General features: G+C 46.4%; 1 protein-coding gene across 11 annotated transcripts in view; it reads left to right on the top strand.

Moving 5' to 3' along the window:
* LOC135916939 (uncharacterized) overlaps positions 1-20,798 on the top strand; it is a 210,965-nt gene that overhangs the window by 176,199 nt on the left and 13,968 nt on the right. For 6 of the 11 annotated variants that reach the window (XM_065450380.1, XM_065450378.1, XM_065450376.1 and 3 more), the window contains one exon: positions 9,577-9,807. The exons of 2 other annotated variants lie outside the window; for them this stretch is intronic. In XM_065450380.1, the coding sequence (XP_065306452.1) occupies positions 9,577-9,807 (231 nt within the window). Of the gene's footprint in view, positions 1-9,576; positions 9,808-20,798 lie in introns of those variants that run through there. 3 more of the 11 variants (XM_065450381.1, XM_065450382.1, XM_065450384.1) reach the window with 1 other exon arrangement.

The following is a 20,798-nucleotide window of genomic DNA, read 5'->3' as shown; positions in this document are numbered from 1 at the left end:
CAAAACAGGGCGCCGTCTGGCGCCTTGTGCCAAACTTTTCCAAGCCAAGGCAATCAATTACCAATGATCCTGTTGTTGCTATACCAATGCGTCTCGCTGCGTACGAACTATCTCAGAAATTGGACGTGTTATGCCCTCATACCTAACCTTTCAGGTCAGTTTAGAGGAAGCGAAAGCTCATTTCAATAATTACTGGCAATTAACGCGAGTCAGAGCGCAGCCATTGCGAGAATGTACGCTGAAGCGGTAGCCATGAATGCCGCCTAGTTCGAGAACGCTATTTCTGAATGTACGTAAACATTCGAACGCTAAGCTAGCCAAATAACTTACGCTACCATAGCGCACGTAAACCGCAGAAACCCAATAACGTTCAGAGCATGCGCAGCGATGACAACGCTATTTATTTACGTACATAATGCGTTTACATTTGTTTGCAAACGCTAAACTAAACCTGTCTGTCTACGGCCGCAACTCGTTCCACGATCATACGGATCAACTGACTACGAACTGGATCCCTTTCCTGGTCACTGGATCCGTCTAAACAAAGAAAGTTCGACTAAAGAAGCAACAGCGATGCGCGTGTCTCGCAATAGATGGTGACAACAGAACGCATCTCGAGTTATTCGCGCGGGCACCGAATCACTGAGAAAACTGGCCTTCACGCCCCAGGAGGTGCCGATAACTACCGCCATCCAAAAGGAGTGAAGAAGGTAGGAAAATGTTGACTGCCTAATAGCTGTAAAATTTCAAGAATGATTTCGAGCCACTTCAGGAATGTGTATGAGGAGTGGTGACGTGGGTAGGGGGGGAGGGGCAGGCTGCTTAGTTTTGGAAGGGGGGCTGGGCCCCCCGGGCGCTCCCTGGGTTCGTGCTTCTGTCCAATCCATGTCAGCCTGTACTGCCACATTTGCTTTGCCTCGGGCTTCCAAAGCCAAGTGGCCTATCTATCTGCGGTTAAGTTCTAACCCTGACAAGATATGCAATTTTAAGCAGAAGATGCATTTGCGAACATTAGCGTTGACACCATTACTGCTTTCCAGATTCCACGCACCATCTCGTATTTACTGTGGCCCCAACTTACTGTTTCATTTTCACTACATTCCACTTCCCCTTTGTTGTCTGATTTTCTTGATGGGTGTTTGAGTAAGTTTTTCTTTCATTCATGTATGCTCTCCGGTATTTAAATTTTTGGCAATGGGTATGACTTTTGGCAGGCATTCTCAGATCATGAACAGCAGGTTGCCATTATCCCTCAAGAGAAAAGTGTATCATAGTTGTGTCTTACCAGTACTCACCTACGGGGCAGAAACCTGGAGGCTTACGAAAAGGGTTCTACTCAAATTAAGGACGACGCAACGAGCTATGGAAAGAAGAATGAGAGGTGTAACGTTAAGGGATAAGAAAAGAGCAGATTGGGTGAGGAAACAAACGCGAGTTAATGACATCTTAGTTGAAATCAAGAAAAAGAAATGGGCATGGGCAGGACATGTAATGAGGAGGGAAGATAACCGATGGTCATTAAGGGTTACGGACTGGATTCCAAGGGAAGGGAAGCATAGCAGAGGACGGCAGAAAGTTAGGTGGGCGGATGAGATTAAGAAGTTTGCAGGGACGACATGGCCACAATTAGTACATGACCGGAGTTGTTGAAGTATGGGAGAGGCCTTTGCCCTGCAGTGGGCCTAACCAGGCTGATGATGATGATGATGATGACTTGCTGTTGAATTGATACCACATAATTACTCGTTTCTTGATTATAGATCATAATTCCCAATTTTTTTGTGCTAAATTAAAGCCAAGATTTGTCACTGCGTTCCCAAAGATATTCAGTGGTTTTTGTCATTCTCTCGCTTTGTATCGCTAGTAGCACAGTTGTCCGCTTCGATGAACCCAGGGACCCTTCTTTTGCACTCTTTGCCCATTTCGAATGCAAGATAAACCAAACCCAAATTAACTGTTTTCTAGTTGTCTTTCTACGCTCTTAACATAAAGTGTGAAAAAAAGTGGCGATGGAGGACTTCCTTGCTTGAGTGACCAGTGCCTTGCTCTTTGGACGGAGGTTTTTGATTAGCTGTATAGGCATTGCATTGTATTCGGCGGCGGTGTTATTGGGAACGTATTCTTCTACTTTTTTACAGTAAAAGTCTTCTATGTGAAATTATGATCTCTCAGGCTCCTCTATCGTTGCTTAAACAGTTTCGATGTGAATTACGCTTTTAGTTAGGCCTAATAACGTCTGATTGGCTTCAGAAATTAGCTATAGAACACCTCAGGCGCATATCTCTTGTACCATGTCAAGGAAAGATGTCTAGGAAACACGAGACTTCAACATTTTGAAGGAAGCTTAATGCGGAACACCATGTTTGGCTTCCGACAAAATCTCTCCACACAAGACATACTCCGACTTCTAAAACAGTGAGTATTAACCAACGTTACAAAAACAGAAGAACACTGCCGTCGACGTAAAATGGGCCTTTGGCAACGTAAGCTGTCAGAGCATACTGGATTGGCTGGCAGAGACAAACTGCGTCAAAGAAAGCACCAGTACGTCCAGAGCTTCTTCAGTCAACGAACTGTAGTAATCAGGGAGGTCGTATCCAAATTCCTCCACCCACTTAGCAAAGGAACACAAGGAGCTGTAATCTCGCCTACATTTTTCAACATAGCCATGATTCGTCTAGCCAAGAAACTCGAAGGAATTCCAGATATCCGACACTCTTCCTATGCGGATGAGACAACAATATAGACAACCAAGGCTAAGCTGGCAGAAAAAGGAGCCTACAAGTAAAAAATAACAGTAAAAGTAAAAACCGAGGCACGGACCCGAGCCTTCGACTTGAGGTCAAGACAGACGGACGTATCATTCCGAAGGGAACCACCATTCGAGTCTTAGGTATGTGGCTACAATTTAATCAGCGATGTCTTCACACACTAAACATTGTTAAAAGAACACATGATAGTCCAATAGTTTGCGTGATAGTCCGAGTAACAAACAATCGAAGAGGAATGGAAGATTAAGATAAGCTCTGTTTGGTAAAGAGCCTGGTCATCAGCAAACTAACATACTCCCTACCCTACCACAACGTGACTAGGGAGGATAAAGAAAAAGCGGACCAAGCAAGAATGGCGTATAAAGCAGTTCTGTGGCTATCTCAAGTACCTCAAATGAGAAGCTACTAGCGCCTGGCCTACACAACACAATTGAAGAGTTGGCTGAAGCACAAATGACAACTCAAGGGAACCGCCTGCTGCCAACACCAACAGCCAGAGAAGTTGTCCACAGGATCGGCCTCGGCCAAGAAGTACAGGCACATCAAAGAACCAAGGCCCTGTCTTGCCTAATGAAATTGGTACACTATGTCCTCACTACCGAAGAACATCGGCCCAACTATGCATGCTGGGAGAACAAAAAGCAAGCGCAGAGTACATATGTAAAAGGACAAAATACATGAACACAATGACCCTCACAGACGCCGCACCTTATCAGACAAACGCAAAGAAAATGGTGGCAATGGTAATTGACCCAAAAGTGAGAATACAACCTGCGGCTCAATAACCCGAGGCTCTATAACAGATGCATAGGAGGTTCTAATCGCATTGGCAATAACGGTAGGCAGGGAGCGAGAAGCGCCACTAACAATAATTACGAACTCACTGGCGGAAGGTAGAAGTCACCGAAGGGGTAGAATAGGTACGAAGGCATACCAAATTCTAGCCAAAGCTCATAAAGACTCCCCCCCACCCCAATTGAATACACCCGTACTATTACCTGGGCCTCAGGGTATGAGGATATCACCGGGAACTTGTTCACAGGTGTGGTGGCTCGATGCTTCGCAAATCACCGAGACGCCGTGGACACTGCAGTAGGGGACCCAACACCCATAGACCCTAATATGCAACAATTCTGACATATTACAGGGAGAATAGAAAGTATACACTGCCACATAAGAATCTTACAGAAATGCAGCTTGCAGCTCTAGGCAGACACCAGGCAAATACACAAACACACTTAGGCAGGCTGCACGTATTTTGCCCCAAAGCACACCGGGATATATTTTATTTATTTATTTCATTGCCCTAAAGGCCCTAGTGGGATTTAAATGAAGAGGGGGGGGGAGATTTCAGGTGAGTATACAAATATCATTTATAAAGAATGCAATAGAGGACAAGAATACTAATAACAAAACAAGAAAGCAGAAACAGCAAGGTTATTTGAACCAAAGTGTCCAGAATAGAATAAAAGAAAAATCAACCAAATACATTGAATCCGCGGGTATGGAATATTTCGTCAAATATGTATTAAAACACTAATCATAAATACATTGGAAAGAACACTGCATACATAGAGCGTAGAAAGCTGTATATGAAACGAAGACAGGCAGACATGAGTTCGCAATGTTTTCCATTTTGCAAATGGCACAGGATCACTGACTGAAATATTCAAGGATCGCGTATCTCTACGATGTTAAACGGCAGGGAGTTCCATTCGCTTGTGCAAAATGCTAAAGGACAAATTTCGGTACTTCTTCGCCCGGGCGAACGTGGGCGATACTTTGTGCGTATGATCGAGACGGGTTGAAGTATGAGGGGCTGGAAAAATGCGCTTTTGGGCGAACGTTGTTTTGCTATGGTTCATCATCATCAGCCTGGTTACGCCCACTGCAGGGCAAAGGCCTCTCGCATACTTCTCCAACAACCCCGGTCATGTACTACTTGTGGCCATGCCGTGCCTGCAAACTTCCTAATCTCATCCACCCACCTAACTTTCTGCCGCCCCCTGCTAGTCTTCCCTTCTCTTGGGATCCAGTCCGTAACCCTTAATGACCATCGGTTATCTTCCCTCCTCATTACATGTCCTGCCCATGCCCATTTCTTTTTCTTGATTTCAACTAAGATGCCATTAACTCGCCTTTGTTCCCTCACCCGATCTTGATTGTTGTGTTCATATAGGAGGTTGTGGCCAAGTACTGCACCAGGGTCGCCAATCCTGCTCTGATGAGGGAGTGCGTTACCTGTTCTGGTCACCGGGATCAGGCCACCCTCCAGGCCTGTTTGTGCAATTTTATCAACACGCGGATTTTTTTTAGTCCGGTGGAAAATTGCCGGCACCGGCATTCGAACCACGGACCTCTTGCATGCGAGGCGGGTGTTCTACCTCTACGCCACCGCTGCTATGGTAAAGGGAGCAAAAAAACGATAGCTGAGTATGTCGCCTGCGCATGACAAGCGTAGCTAGATTAGGTGATGAAACACGTATGCTTATGGTTAAGCTTTTAGTGATCAAACGCTTATAAAACGTGAATAGGATGACGTGACAAACCGCGAGGCCATGTTCTGTACCATTTCGAGCATGCTAGTAATAACTGTCAGGTGAGAATGCCATATGGTAGAAGCATATTCAAGAGAAGACCGAATCATTCAATTGAAAACGCGCAGTCTTGTATATTTATTAGCGAAATGGAAGCGTCGTATAAGAAGGCGGAGCTTTTTTGAAGCCTTATTAGTAATATGCTTGATGTGAACAGGCCAGCTTACCCGCCATGGTTGCAAAATGGCTATGGTGTTGGGCTGCTGAGCACGAGGTCGTGGGATCGAATCCCGGCCACGGTGGCCGCATTTGGATGGGGGCGAAATGCGAAAACACCCGTGTACTTAGATTAAGATGCACGTTGAAGAACCCCAGGTGGTAGAAATTTCCGGAGTCCTCCACTACCGCGTGCCTCATAATCAGAAAGTGGTTTTGGCACGTAACACCCCATAATCTAATCTGAACAGGCCAGCTTAAGTCAGAAGTGTGTTGTGCCCAGGTACATAAAGGATGTTACTTGTTCGATTACTGTATCATTTATTTTATGAGTTTGAGCATGCAGAAGAAATGTTAGTAAATGTTAAGCGCTTGGTTTTTCCCAGATTATTTCCATTTGCCAATTACCGTGCTATTCCTTTAACCTTGAGAGATAAGATTGTAGTTATACGACGTCGGCCGTGCAAGTTATTTTTTATAACATAATAATCCACGAAACGACAGATTGACGAACTTATGTTAGATGCTATGTCATTATTGTATACTAGAAATAGAAGAAGACCCAGCACACTCCGTTGAGGAGCCCAAAATGTTACACGTTTCGGATCAGATATATCGTCATTAAGCTTACCTGACTGGCACCGACTTTTAAGAAATTATTCTATGCATGCAGTCGTTCACTTGTCGAGACGCAGATTACGTATCTTCAACATTAGTCGATTATGTGGAACATGGTCGAAAGGCTTTGAAAAGTCTATGAAAATGGCATTGATGTAGACGGACATATGTAGTGCTGTGTGCAGTTCTGTCACAAGTTCGGAAAGTTGTCTGACATCATAATTTTTACCGAAAACCATGCTGGCTGTTACGAAGTAAATTGTTATGGCTGAGATGATTCATCACCTGTGAATATATGATGTACTCCATTACCTTACAGGAAGTGGACGTAAGTGAAATCAGCCTGTAGTTGTTAGGGTGAGTTCTGCTGCCAGATTTCAGTATAGGTACCATATATGCAGATTTCCAGTCATCCAGTACACAGCCAGAATCAAGGTATTGCTGGAAGATTGACGTGAGTAGATTAGCTGAATGATGGCAGGTTAATTTCAGTTGTTTGGGGCTGTTGACATGGGGACCGGGACTGGTGTTGTGTGGAAGTCTATTTAGGGCGCTAGCTATGCCATATTCCGTAGTTAGGATTGCTGGAAAAGGGGGCGAAATGGACAGCTGTAACCGAGACAGCGAATCGTTGAGTGCAAGTTCATTGGTGAGTACTTCAGTGAAGGGTTAATAAATTGTTCAGCGCAGTGTTCTACCGCTACAGTGCTGCCGTCTTCCGTCGTCAACACCGGTATAGAGTGGGTGCTTTCAGGATTCACCATATTCCAAAATTTTTAGGGTCCGTTTTCATAAGGTTAGGGAGCGTTTCATTAAAGTATTTGTCTTTAGCTTGGAGAATGGCACTTTTTGTTTGGGCAGCCTATGAAAACATTGCTGTTAAATCTTGACCACAATTTGAGGGACGCGCTTTCCTGTAAATCCTTTTTTGTCTTGTTCAAGGGACGTTTCACGCCCGGGTGAGCCATGGGTGATCTGTTCGAGAGGTCATTGTTACTTTAGGCTCGCAAGCAGCCTCCATTTTTTTTCAGTTTGTCCCTAAAGAAGAGCAGTTTTCATCAGTTCTGCGGTCGTCAAAGTACCCAAAATATCTACGGCAAAAGCCTGTAGCATACTGTTCAATTTTGTTATGTCGGTACACGCGTAGTTCAGCAGTTGTTTCTTAATTTTTTATTTGTTTGCTGGTGGAAGTGAAAGCAAACAATGGGCAGCCCTATGATCGCTGATTTCTCCAAGTACGAGTGTGTTAGCAATTTGTAGGCTGTTGGTTAGAACTACATCTAAAACGCGATCCTTCCGCGTAGGTTCATGTACAAGTTGTGTTAAGTTTTGATAAAGAAGCAACTGAAGAAAGCGAATACGTTCAGGCAGATTAGTATAATTACGGGTAGAGAGAATAAACTAGTCGATTTCTGGATAATTAAAATCACCGCCTAAAAAGGAAAGAATTCGGAAATTTGTGCATGCCTTGGTCAAAGCCGACGCTAAGATCTGTAACTCTCAATTGCTGTCGCTGGGTCGACAACATGTACCAATGCCGCACAGGTGACGTGAACAATGTGACAAGAGGCCCATGCTGTTTCGAGAGGAGCCTACTGGAATAGGAGAGGGGTGGTATAATTCGTTAATCACAATATCCACACCACCACCTCGGCAGCCAATCCTGTCTTTGCGTGCTCAGTGGCTATGGTGTTAGGCTGCTTAGCACGAGGTCGCGGGATCGAATCCCGGCCATGGCGGCCGCATTTCGATGGGTGCGAAATGGAAAAACATCCGTGTACTTAGATTTAGGTGCACGTTACAGAACCTCAGGTGGCCGAAATTTCCGGAGTCCTCCACTGCGGCGTGCCTCATAATCAGAAAGTGGTTTTGGCACGTAAAACCCCATAATTTTCTTTAAGGCTTTGGTGGTTTCGTCACGGCATTCCTTTATGAGGGTGAGCACATCCTCAGTTCTAGGGCCCGCATTAGCTTCTGTTCCCTGCGCAAGGCAAAAGCAAGGCGAGACACGTTGAAAGTAGGAGCAAGGAGGGCCTAGGGCAACATCCGTTTATCACAGTTAATTTAACACCAAAATTAGCATCGCTGAACGTCCTAGGTGCGCTACACGCAAGAAACCTGCCAATTCGAGAATGGTAAGGACACAGGTCAACACCCACACACAAGGAGCAATAATGGCGGGGATTCACAGCCACAGAGCTTATGGACGAATTGTTTGACCAGATAAACAGCCTACCTATAACAGAAGGCACAAGTCAAGCATCTGTCATTCGGGACCACCAATCCCCGTGGTGTGGATGCGCCCGTGGTGTGAGACCACACCAACTCTGCTCCACATCACGTAGGAGTGCACATTACACGATGACGAACAACGCATTAACAATACAAAGGAACGATGTGAGGCACTGCTGCCCAACACGGCCCTTGAAGACCAGCTTAGGCTTGTCGGAAGGGCAGAGAGGATGGCAAGGGCCGGTGGGGCCCTGTACTATGGGCCCCAGCCGTTTGCCACGACCCACCTGCTGGGGCCACACGAGTTCTATGTGTGCGAATAAAGTTTATTCTCTCTCCCTCTCTCTCTAATCACTTGCCTTATGGCGTTAGTCAACAGTGCTTTGCTCTTGGTTCCAGCTGTTTGATTAGCTGTATTGGAATTTAATCGGGTCCTGCGGCCATGTTATTAAGGAGTTCTGCTTTTTTTCCGGTAAAAATTTCCTACACTAGATTTCCATCTCTCAGGCTTCTGTTTCCTTGCTATATCAAATTGAGTCAGGACTGCACTTTCTTTCATGCCTAAGTTGATTAATGTCTCTGATATACCGCAGTGATCTTCTTCGAAGATTGTTGCCGTCTTCATCTCTCTTAGGTGCTCCACCTAGAGGTGTCATGGAGGATTTTATCGGATCTAATTAAAATACTTGAAAAAATGAAAAGATGCCATGTATATTGTCGTTATTGAGAAAACTCTGTATTGAGCGCATGGCGCAGCTGGCATCGAGTGATTCTCATACTGCTTCTTTTCTGTGCCATTTGCTTTCCTAAACTACTGGGAATGTTTTCGCTTACTGCTTTTGAGATATTTTCCCGCAATGTCATCGGCTAATACAGGGTTCTTCCATGTACTGACATTATAATGCAGCGTACCGACTGTAATTATCCGCGTAATATATTATTTGGGACAGGAACAGGACGGGAGCATAAAGCGCGTTCAGCGCCACAATAAAACGGTCCTCTTCTATGGAGGATTTCAATTGCACGTCTGTTGTTGCTGGGTTTTTGTTATTTTTTGCGAAATTTATGCTCGCATTACAGCACTTACTAAGCATTTAACACTGCTGTGTAGTGTTAACATAAGGGCGCGTATTGCTTGTTATTGTATAACGTCCAACAGCTGGTGTTATCATGTCCATCACGCTTTCCGTTGTCATCTGCAGGTACTTCCGCAGACCCCTGTCCATGTTGTGTTGACAGAAGTGGCTCCTTCGTGGTGCCCGAGATACAGCAGCACCTTGCAACAGTGGCTATCATCTACACAGGCTAATCAGCAGGCTAACGCATACCGACAAAGCTCCGCTTCACGAGAGCTATGTCGCATCTTTCAGCGAGCCTGGACAGTGGGCTGCCCAATATGTCCAACGTGTCAAGCGTCTCATCGAAACCTATAGGTGCGCAACTATAAAATTTATTTGCCGCAACAATTCGCTGGGAGCTGGTGGTTCAATCTGCACATGTAGCATTGTTTAGAGAAAAAGGCGCATGAACAAAGGCGTTTGCTTATACTCTTCATGTTAATGGCAGTTCGCAAGAAATATTCATTCTGGTCTAGTTCGTGGGCCAGTGGGGAACCTGCCTGTACAAATCAGTAAAACAGCTTAATGTTCAGTGCGTCTCGAGCTCGTGGAAGCATGGCAACTCAAGCAGGCACGCGGATGTGAAAACCTTGGGATGGAGTTATGAGAAAGAATCCGCCTATGTGCAAGGGCAATACACATGTTCTGTTTAGTTTGTTTCGTTGGCCTACTCATTTTCTTTCCAGACACGTAATATTGGTGCTTTCAGAAGCTTTGTTTGAAAATAAGTGTTTTGTGCACGTGTGATGATTAAGCAAATTTATTTCAGGATAATGCTTCATTATTAACCTCGAGCTCTGCCCTAAAACTACACTTGTTAGTAGCCGACTAACGATTCCGTTCTCGCGCACTGGTGCTCGGGTCGGATGAAAAGCTTAACAAACATGTTCATTCGGAAGTTGAAGGCCGGCAAAGTTAGATATCATCGAAACTGTAAGCAGCCTGCCAACGCACCACGACTATATCATGACACCGCAGGACGCGCGCTTCCTATCCAGTGAAACGTTATTCAGAAATTTGTGGAAATCTGTATGAAAAGTACCAAACCTCGGAACCAGGAAATAATCCTGTGTTGCCTTGTCAACAAAAGATCACGAGTCATCGGTGAAATCTATTTCTTTTGACAGCTTGAAAGTAGCCCGTCGTGTCCGTATTTTGCAATGCGCAATGTCTTACCTTTTTCAACCGGTAGTACTGATCATGATAAGTCGCAGCGTCCCGTCCACCTGATAGATCCTTTGCCACATGTTAGTGTTTCTCTTATATACATATTGCCCGAGCCAGTCGGTGCGCCTATATTCACATGGCCTTACTTTCGTAACGCTCATGCCTGCTCCTGTTTCGAACTTATTCTAAATGCTTTACACAAACATTGAACATTTTGCCTGCGGAAAAAAACGTCGGCATTGTAGCACCGTGCTGCGTTCTTCAAAAAGTGATTGAATAGACGTACGAAGAACCAGCAATTTTTTGCACTTGCTAAACGCAGAAGAATCATGTGTCAGACGTCTCAATTTCTGGGCGATTCCTTCTGAAGCAGTGGCGAAGATAGAGACTGAAAATGCATCTGACATCAAGCGATCGACCACTTTATAGTAAGATATTCAATTACAAAGATGATAAGCGTTGGAGATCAGTCTAGAAGCAGAGAACAGCTGGAGCTCTCTCGCAATCACATCACGGGTTGTCGTCTTCGAGCTGCCACCGAAAACATGAGGTGTGTCGGCTTCATTACATTGGCCCCGGGCAAGAGGCGCCGCGATCCTGGCGACTCAGGGACGAGACAAGATGAGGGCTTCGTGACCTTTAGGTGGCTAACGTGCACTGTCTCGCTACCCTGACAATGAAGGTCCGGCGATGGTGTGTCGAGCTCAATGATATAGCTCACAGGTGATGTGGCATTGATGATACTGTACGCACAGTAGTACAGTGCAAGTAGTTTCGACGAAAGGCCAGGGGTGTGAGGCGGTATCCCAAAGCCACACAAGGGAACCGGCAGAGAACGTGGGTGGGGTCTGATGGCTGTCATGTCGTGGCCTCTGACGCACCTGATCCTTGTTGCTCAGTGAACAAGCCAGCCAGCTGGCGGCAATCTACAGCGTATCGGGCAACTTTCGAAATTGTAGTGCACTCATAGGCGTAAGGTCTGTAGGGCGATGTAGCATCCAGTGTACACAAGGCCTCGCGTACTTACAAGAAAAAAAAAGATTCAATAGGAATGGTCGCTTGCGCCGTGGTGTCATACGCGAATGTAACGAACGGTAGTACGGTGGCCCAATTTGTGTGGTCGGACGAGACGTACATCCTGAACATGTCACCGAGTGTTCTGTTGAATCGCTGCTTCAGACCGTTCATTTGCGGATGGTACGTGGTCGATTTTTGGTGAATGTTGCACCCGTGAAGGATGGATTGTATTGCATCTGACAAGAAGTCACGACCCTATCGCTGAGTAGTTCTCGAGGAGCACCGTGGCAAACGATGAATTTATAAAGAATAAACATCGCAATGTTGGGCGTGGTCACCACGGGAAGGGCTGCAGTCTCGGAGTAACGTGTCTGGGAATCGACGCAATCTATAATTCAGTGGCTTGCATATAAGCTGTATGAAAGCGGGCTACAGAGGTCGGTAGGCCGATGCCCACGCTGTCGAATGGTCGAACAGAAAATGGTAGCGGCTGTAGTGCGCTAGGAGCGCACTGTGGAGGGGTCACGATTTCTTGACAGGCGGTGCAAGATCGAACCTACTGCTGGACAAACCGGTACATTCCACGTCAGTAATATCATTGGCGCAGCCTCAAAATTTTCAGGACACCAGCGTATGCGCTTTGAAGGATGGCATGGAAATACGCGCAGATATCGGCAGAGATAAGACGATGGATAGCGAGAAGCCATTTCCTACAGGCGGGCATATAGTTGCGGTGACAGAGGGCGTTTTCTAGCACGGGAAAGTGGGTTGTTTGAAGGCGTAGCATCTGCGTCGAAGGAACAACCTATGGCGCGACAAGGTAGTCGAACAACAGGAAAAGCGCTGAGTCATTGCGTTGTTCGGAGGGCATGTCAATGCCGGTTAGTAGTAATGGGTCTGAGATCGTAAAAGGAATGGGCCACATCAAGTGTTGTAGGAGAGCGGGAGAGCATGTCATCTTCGAAGTGCTTTCGACTGGAGCGCTATACGACACGAATGTAATATTCCTGCAGGCGAAGCGCCCAATGGCCCAGGCGACCGGACGGGTCTTTCAAGGAGGAGAGCAAAGAAAATGCGTGATGGCCAATGATGATGCTTAAAGGACGACCTTAGAGGTACGGCCGAAACTTCCCCAGTGCCAAAATTATGACTAAGCATTCCTTCTCGTGGCAGAGTAATTCGACTCAGTTTTCTTAATGGTACAGCTCGCATAATCCAAGACATATTCTTCATTCGTGGCTTTCCATTGTGTCAAGACGGCACCAAGGCCTACACTACTGGCGTTGGCGTGAACCTCTGTCGGCGCCGTTGTGTCGTAACGGCGAAGAATCGGCTGTGAAATCAGCAACGCGCTAACCTTTTCAAAGGCTTCATGGCATGTCAGGAGGGAAAGGACGCCGTCTTTGGAGACAACACGGCCCAAAATAGTTAATGTTCGGGTACCGAAACGGCGTTTGAGGTTGAGCTGTACGCTGAAGTGCCAAATTAGGATGTAATATTGGCGGATGAGATGTGTCGGAAAATTCTGATGAAACAACTATGTCGTACAGGTAACATGAACAAGTCTTCCGCTTCTGGCCGCAAAGGATGGTACTAATCACGCTCTCAAACGTCGCGGGCACACCCGCCGTGGTTGCTCAGTGGCTATGGTGTTAGGCTGCTGAGCACGAGGTAACGGGATCGAATCCCGGCCATGGCGGCCGCCTCTCGATGGTGTCGAAATGCAAAAACACCCGTGTACTTAGATTTAGGTGCACGTTAAAGAACCCCAGGGGGTCGAAATTTCCGGAGTCCCCCACTACGGCGTGCCTCATAATCAGATAGTAGTTTTGGCACGTAAAACCCCATAATTAAAAAATTATTTAAAAAAACGTCGCAGGCGCATTGTAGCGCCCGAAGGGTATAACGTTAAAGACGCACAGGTCAGTGGGAGTGACGAAAGCTGTCCTTTGGCGGTCAGCGTCAGCCAAGGGAGCCTGCCAATAGCCAGAACGATCATCTACAGATGAGAAGTATTCTTCATCTTGCACCCAAGAGTCTCTTCCATCCGCGGAAATGGGTGAACTTATTGTTTGTAATCCTGTCTAGGCGGCCATAATCGTCACAAAATAAAATGGAGCAATAATTTTCCGCACTAGAGCGACAGGTGACTAAGACATTGACCATGCTGAATGACGCCGCGCTTCAGCATGTCTTGCACTTGTTTTGTGGTAACTCGACACACTTCGGAAATTATATATGCACGCTGTCACAAGGAGCTTGTGAACCGGTGTCAATGATATAAGATGCACTTGCCGTGCAACCCAAGAATGGTGGGTTGCAGTCAAACGAAGAAACTAACTGGTTAAAGCGGGTAAAAACTTGGGTGCGATTAGATGGTGAAAAGGTCTGAGGCGATGGTGCAGTCGAAAACAGCTGATGGTGGTGTTCACGGGACAGCAGTTATGGCGTCAAGATGTAAACTGGTGGTGCCATCGTGAACGTCAAGGTGTTGAATACACGTAACAGCTTGCACAAATCCTAAGGTCTCGCCACGCAATATAGTCACTGTGTACAAATGCGGATTACGTATGGACATCAAAGCTGATTCAAACTTAACAGTGAGGCCGGCGAACGGGAGAAATAAGTCCATGCTGGTAGCAAGCATTACTATACGGCATAAATGCCACAGTGGAGTATCCATGGCTGGACACGACAGGGCCACAAGCACCTACGTTTCCGCAGGCAAATTAGTATCGGCGTCAATAGAGGCTTTGCGAACACCGTGGCCGACGCCGGCCGATGGTAAGTCACATAATGGCGAAAGGGCCATTTGCGCGTGAGAGCAATCGATGATTGCACTGTGACATTACAGAAAGTCCTCTCCGAGGATGACATCATGACAACAGGACAGTAACACAAGAGACTCGATCTACAGAACGTCTTGTATGGCTACTCGGGCGGTGCATGCAGCTGTGGGATGAATGAGCTGCGTTCTAGCAGTACACAGTGTCATGCAAGACAGAGGCCGTGGGTTAAGATTCCGCCAAAGATTTTCATTAATGATGGAAATGGTGGCGCCGATATCGGCAAGCGCTTGTCTGGCGGCTGCCTCGACATCGTGATCAAGGACATTGTACGGAGAAAATTTAGGTCTTAGAAAATTCGACCTTGCAGTTCTTGCCTCGAAACTGCGCTGATCAGTTTCCCTCGGCAGTAGGTGGTCGGGGATGCACAGGTGACAGCGACCGTCGATGGGTAGAAAGAGGGCAGCGACTGTCTCTCGGCGGCAAGTTAGCGGCATCGCGGCAACGAATAACAGTGGCGTGTTGCTGCACGTAGCTAAACTGGTAAAAACGAAAAGCATAATTCTTGTGAGTTATGTGCCAAAACCACGATTTGGTTATGAGGCACGCCGTAGAGGGGAGTCCAGAAATTTGAACCGCCTGGGCTTCCTTATGGTGCACCTAAATCTAACTACACAGTCGTTTTGCCATTTCGCCTCTATCGAAATGCGGCCGCCGTGGCCGAGATTCGATCCCAAGATGAACTGGTGGAAGGCACCATGGCTAAAGTAGATGTTGCAGTGACAGAAGGGCACAGCGTGACCAGCAATTCTTCAGGCGAAGCAAGTAGACCTGTTGTCTGGCGTGTGCCACAAGTCAGTTTGCTGATGAAGCTGGGCTGACTATCGTGGAACGGGAGCGAGGGGAACCCGGTGGCGTTGTTGGTGGGACGGAATATTACGGTGGGGGTGACCTTGCAACCGCGGCAGTCTAGTTGAGCGGCGGAGGTGTGACCCGAGACGCGTAGTCGGCATACGAGAGCGGTGCCGTCAGAGGTGTGAAGATGCGGGCAGTATTATGAGAGCGGAGCCATCATAGGTTGAGTGAGTGAGAAAACTATTTCGAATCAGAACGAATCACATCCAGCGAGTGAGTGGGCTCGGGCAGCCTCCGAGGTTACGGCCAAGAGTTATTGCCTCCGGGCGGCTTACTTGGCCCGCTGGACTGCCCAGAGTTGGTCTTCCTGGTTCGAGCTGAGCAGCGCGGCCTGCCATTGCGCGCGGAGGCTGTCGATGGAGGTCTCGCTCTCATTGTTGTGTATTAGACCCTGGCATTCCCATAGCATGCGTTCTAGCATGGCTCTGGTGCCGCACGCTTGGGCAGTATTGTATGTTGTTGTTGAGTACTGCTGTGACAAAGCTGGGTTTGTGTTTGTAACGTGCAGCGTCTACAAAGACGGCGTATGTTTCTTCCGTACTTCTTCCCCATTTTCCTTGCTCTGCTTTTTCTCCTGACCTCATGGTGTACAGGATGCATATTCTTGCGTAGTAGAGATACCGAGAGTTTGGCCCTTATTTCCTTGAGTATGTCTGGTTTGTTTCCGTGTTGTTTGTGGTAGCGGATCCCTAAATTACCTACAATGTGTTCCCGCCATAGCCTTCCAGAGGCATTCGTATTTTTATATACGTTGCGCTTCTATTAGTTCCTCTAGCGTATTGTGCAGTCTAAATTCTAGGAGTTGCTCTGTGCTAGTGCTTGGCATGAGTCCAATCGCTTCTTTATTTACTTTCCTTATAAGACCGCCTAGCTTCTTTTCTGTAGCGTTCCATCTGTGGTACACCGCCACATACGTGATTTGACTTATGGCAAAGGCCTGGATGATTGTCGTGATGCTTGCTTCTTTCATGCCCTCGTGACTGTTGGTGATTCTTTGCATCAAGCGCATCGTCTGAGAAATTTAGGCTTCGATTTTGCGAATGGTTTCTCTGTTGGTGCCCCTGGCTTCTATGATCATTCCCAACACCCTTACCTTCTCGACTTCTCGGGTATGGGTTGTCTATCTTGTGTCTTGAGTTGTATGTCGGTGTAGGTTTATGTGTGGTCGTCCTTGGGAGGTCTCCCAATTTGCGTTGGTCTGTACAACAGCTCAGATTTTTCAGCCGAGCATGTTAGACCAGTGCCTTCTAGATATTTCTCGGCAGTTTCAACGGCTTCTTGTAGTCTCTGTTCAATCGATGAATCACTGCCATCGTTTATTCATAGCGTGATGTCGTCTGCACAGATTGTGTGGTTAAGTCCTTCGATTCCTTGTACTTCGCTAGGAAGACCAATCAGAGCTAGGTTAAAGAGCATAGGCGAAATAATCGATCCCTGCGATGTAGCTGCACTGCCAATGGGCACTTTCTTGGACAGGAAATCTCCTACCGTGATTTTTGCTCTCTACCCTTTAAGAAGTTTCATATATAGTTGTACGTCCGCTCACTGAAGCCAAGGTTGCTGATTAGGTGCAGTGTCGTTTGATGTGCCACAGTGTCGAATGCCTTCTTGAGATCTAGCCCGAGGATTGCTCGAGTCGATCTCCCTGGTCCATTTATCACTTATTGTTTAAGTTGCAGCATGGCGTCTTGTGCAGACAGGTTCCTTCGGCATTCTATCATTGTGTTTGGAATTAAGTCATCGCCTTCTATGTAGTTGGTGAGCCTCGCGAGGAAGGCATGCTCCATTAGTTTGCCCACGCAGGAAGTTAAGATATGAGCCTTGACCGGCCTTCGCATTAGGATCACTTGTGCCGTCTTTCACTGCTGCAGTATCTTTCCTTGTTTCCAGAACTTGTTGATCTATTATTAGTTTGCCAATGGACGCGTTGTTTAGGTTTCTGAGTGTCTTGTATGTAAAGGGTCTGGGCCCGGTGCCGCCTTGGTGTCGAGCTTGTGCAGGACTGCTCCTATTTGTTTGGCTAAACTCTTCATCGAGGTCAGCGCTCTGTCCTCCCTCGTAATCGGGATGAATACACAGCGATGCGTGTGATATGTATTTGAGTTCGACCTCTTTCAAGAATTCTTGCTCTGTTCCTTTATACGCGTATAGGATCTTGTGCATGTTGTGTCTGTGCACCGTTTGCGCTAGATATTTGCGCAAACTCCATATCTTGCTAACTTGCTCATCAATCTCTGTGCATAATGCCTCCAATTTTCGCCTTTGGAACTGTTGTGCAAATTGGTCGATTTCTTTGCTTAGTATGGATATCTTCTTCTTTAATCTCTTGTTAAGTTACGGTGTTTTCCATCGTTTGTGCAGTCTTTGTTTGGCCTCCTACATCTTCGAGAGCCTGCTGTCTATCGCTTCTAGCTGAGCCTTTTGTGGAATCACCTGTGTTGATTTGGAGATGTTTTCTTTCAGATGGTCTGTCCACTGATCAATGTCTGTAATGGTTGCTAGGTTCCTCCCTTCCCTTCTTTTCCAGAATTTCAACCTATCAACTAAATTCATTTGATTAGCCCTGCGTTTGTTGGGGCCTCCATTGAGCTGGATTTCGATTATAGAGTGGTCGCTCCCCAGGTATTCCTGTATATTTAGCCATCTTATTGATTGTATATTTTAGCGAAGGTGACGTCTGGTGTGGAGTCGTCACAGTTGCTATTGCCGTGCCTCGTGGGCGTCACTGGGTCCAGGACAAGGCTCAGATCTTCCGGTTGGGAATCGAGCCATACGTTTTTGCCTTTGGTGTGGACGTACTTGTACTCCCACGTGGTGTGGGCAATGTTAAAACATCCAAGTATCACCTTCCGGTTACATGCTATGTTGACAGTGCGTTTGAATAGTGTTAAGTATCTGTCTCGAACTTTGGACGGCTATATCCCTTTAGAATAAATGAACCATTTGTCTTCCCTGAATAGTATAATTTCAGGTATTATGTAGTCTGTCTGTGACTCGTGTGTCATGTTGTACAACCGTATGGTCTCTTCTGAGTAGGGTGGTAAGTGCCTTGGTTTCTCCTATGGCATTGCCTATGGGTTGGCACCCTGATAGTCTGGCGAGACCATTCGTTTCTTGTATAATGATTACGTCTGGCTCGTCCTTCGTTTTTAGCAATTGATACAGATTCGCCTTTTCATGTCGGCAACTTCTGCAATTCCATTGCCATATGGTATATCTACTTTTTCTTTGGCCATGATTGTGCTGTAATGCTAGAGACCATCGGGCCTAGTATCGACGGCTTGAACATTACGGGAGATTTGGGAGTTGCCTGGACTGTTTCTATTTTTTTTGCAGGGGCTACAGCGTCCATTCTTTCGTCTAACCTGGTTACTCTTGCGTTTATATTCTCAAGCTGTTGCTGTACGGGTGGCAGTTCTTGAGCGACTATGCTGACCATGGCCGCCTTAATCGATTCTTCCATCTGGCTCATGCGCTCTTCTATCTTTTTCTCGAGTATGGGCTGCGATTCTTCCAGACGTTCTTTTATTAGGCTGGCGGATTTATTTTTCTTCAGTTTGATCCTGTTGTCCTCAATAATCCCCATCGTCTTGCGCTTAGGTATACGAGTATCGCTGTTTTCTTCCATGTCCACATTCTCGCTCTCCATTGTGTTTGTTGCATTTTCGCTCTGTTTGCGTTTTTCAGCTTGGAGTTTGTGAACTTCCTGCTTTAATCTGTTATTCTCCTCGCTCATTACTACCATTTGTTGTGTCACTGAAGCAACAAATTGTTTTACCTGTGCCAGCTCTTCCTCTAATTTGTGATTAGCCTACAGCCTCTGCCACTGCGTGCTTCCCCTTGACCAAGCTTGCCCAGCTCAGCGTTGGTGTTGCCGTAGTGCATCCGGGGTTCCTTGGCCTTGCACCTGGCTCTGCTCCTGGACCTGGATCTGCTATGCCCTTCCCGGTCAAAAAATCCGTCAGGGCTATCTTAATGGACTTGTAGAATTCTTGAAGGTCAGTCAGGAATTCTTACAGGTACTCTCCCAATGCCAATAGGATTCTTAAAGGTCAGTCAGGAATTCCTACAGGCACTCTCCCAATAGCAATATGATTCTTAAAGGTCAGTCAGGGATTCCTACAGGTACTCTCCCAATACCAATAGGGTTCTTAAAGGTCAGTCAAGAGTGTCTATATGCACCCTCCCAATACAAACAGGGCTCTTAAAAGTCATGTAAAAACTCTTACAGGCAACCCTCCAATGCCACTAAGAGTCTTGTCGTTTATTGGAGATCCTTTACATGTAGCTTTTGTACACCAGTAGGGCGCTTAAAGGTTAGATTTCTACGGGCTTCATGACCGTCCGAAACGAAAACGTCCGCGCAGCCGATTAACCGAGTTGAACGTGTAAAACCTCATGAAAAATCTGCAGTAATCGAAACCGCGATCAGTCTTTGTTTAGTGCTTTTACTTTTATTTAGCCTTTGTGGTGCCGAAATCGGCAGATGCATGAGGCAACTAGCAACCGAGTGGCTTTCCGCAGTACATCGGTGAATGATATTTCTTCACCTCATGTTAATTACGGTTACACAATAACATGAGTTGCGCTACCTTAAGAGTGTCGAGGAGAGCAGAAACTAATTGCCGCTATTTTAGCACAGCTACCGCGTGAGTATATTATGTATATATAGTATATATAAGCGACATCACAAACTTGGGCAAGTTAGAAGCGGAATGAAGGCTGCGCTACAATATTTTTCGGTGACTTGTCATCAACTCATAAGCTCAGCGGGTGATTAAGATCTCGTACTCTATTTTTGTGGCTGCCAAGCAATACACCATGCATCTATGCGTTGCTCTTTTGCACCACTGATTTCATCAATGTAACGACAAAACCGAACTGGTCATGTCGAGTGCAATTAAAGCTTCAATTTCCTTAATTTTGTTTGTCCTGTTAAAAATGGAGTGTGGAATGCGCACATGCCTGCCTACTGACTGGCATACAAACTGTTGAGACGCACAACAAGAATGTTATTCCTTCAGTCTGCGTAGGACTAGCTGTGCCAATATGTCTTAAAATTGATGCAATCGTGCATTTGTGCCATTAATGGACAAACTAATAGGGACCGATAGATTGGTAGACCAGTAGACTGGTAGAGACCGATAGACTGGTAGCCCATCAGACTGGTAGACCATCAGACCGGTAGACCATCAGACCGGTAGACCATCAGACTGGTAGACCTTCAAGGTCCGAAATTACGTATAGCCATCAGACATGTAAGCCAGTAGCTTGATGGAATTTTTGACTGGGTTTCGAAGGTTTCGAAGGGGGTTCCGGACGATTCTTCAATATGCTTAGGCTTTGCGGCTCATCTTGCGTCGCGTAGTTTTTTATTATTTTTCTCTTACTTGTTTAATTCTTTCCCAGTGACGTTCCTTA

This window comes from Dermacentor albipictus, unplaced genomic scaffold (genome assembly GCF_038994185.2).
Source record: "Dermacentor albipictus isolate Rhodes 1998 colony unplaced genomic scaffold, USDA_Dalb.pri_finalv2 scaffold_38, whole genome shotgun sequence".
Taxonomy (NCBI): Eukaryota; Metazoa; Arthropoda; class Arachnida; order Ixodida; family Ixodidae; genus Dermacentor; species Dermacentor albipictus.
This window is presented reverse-complemented; position numbering and strand designations above follow the sequence as displayed.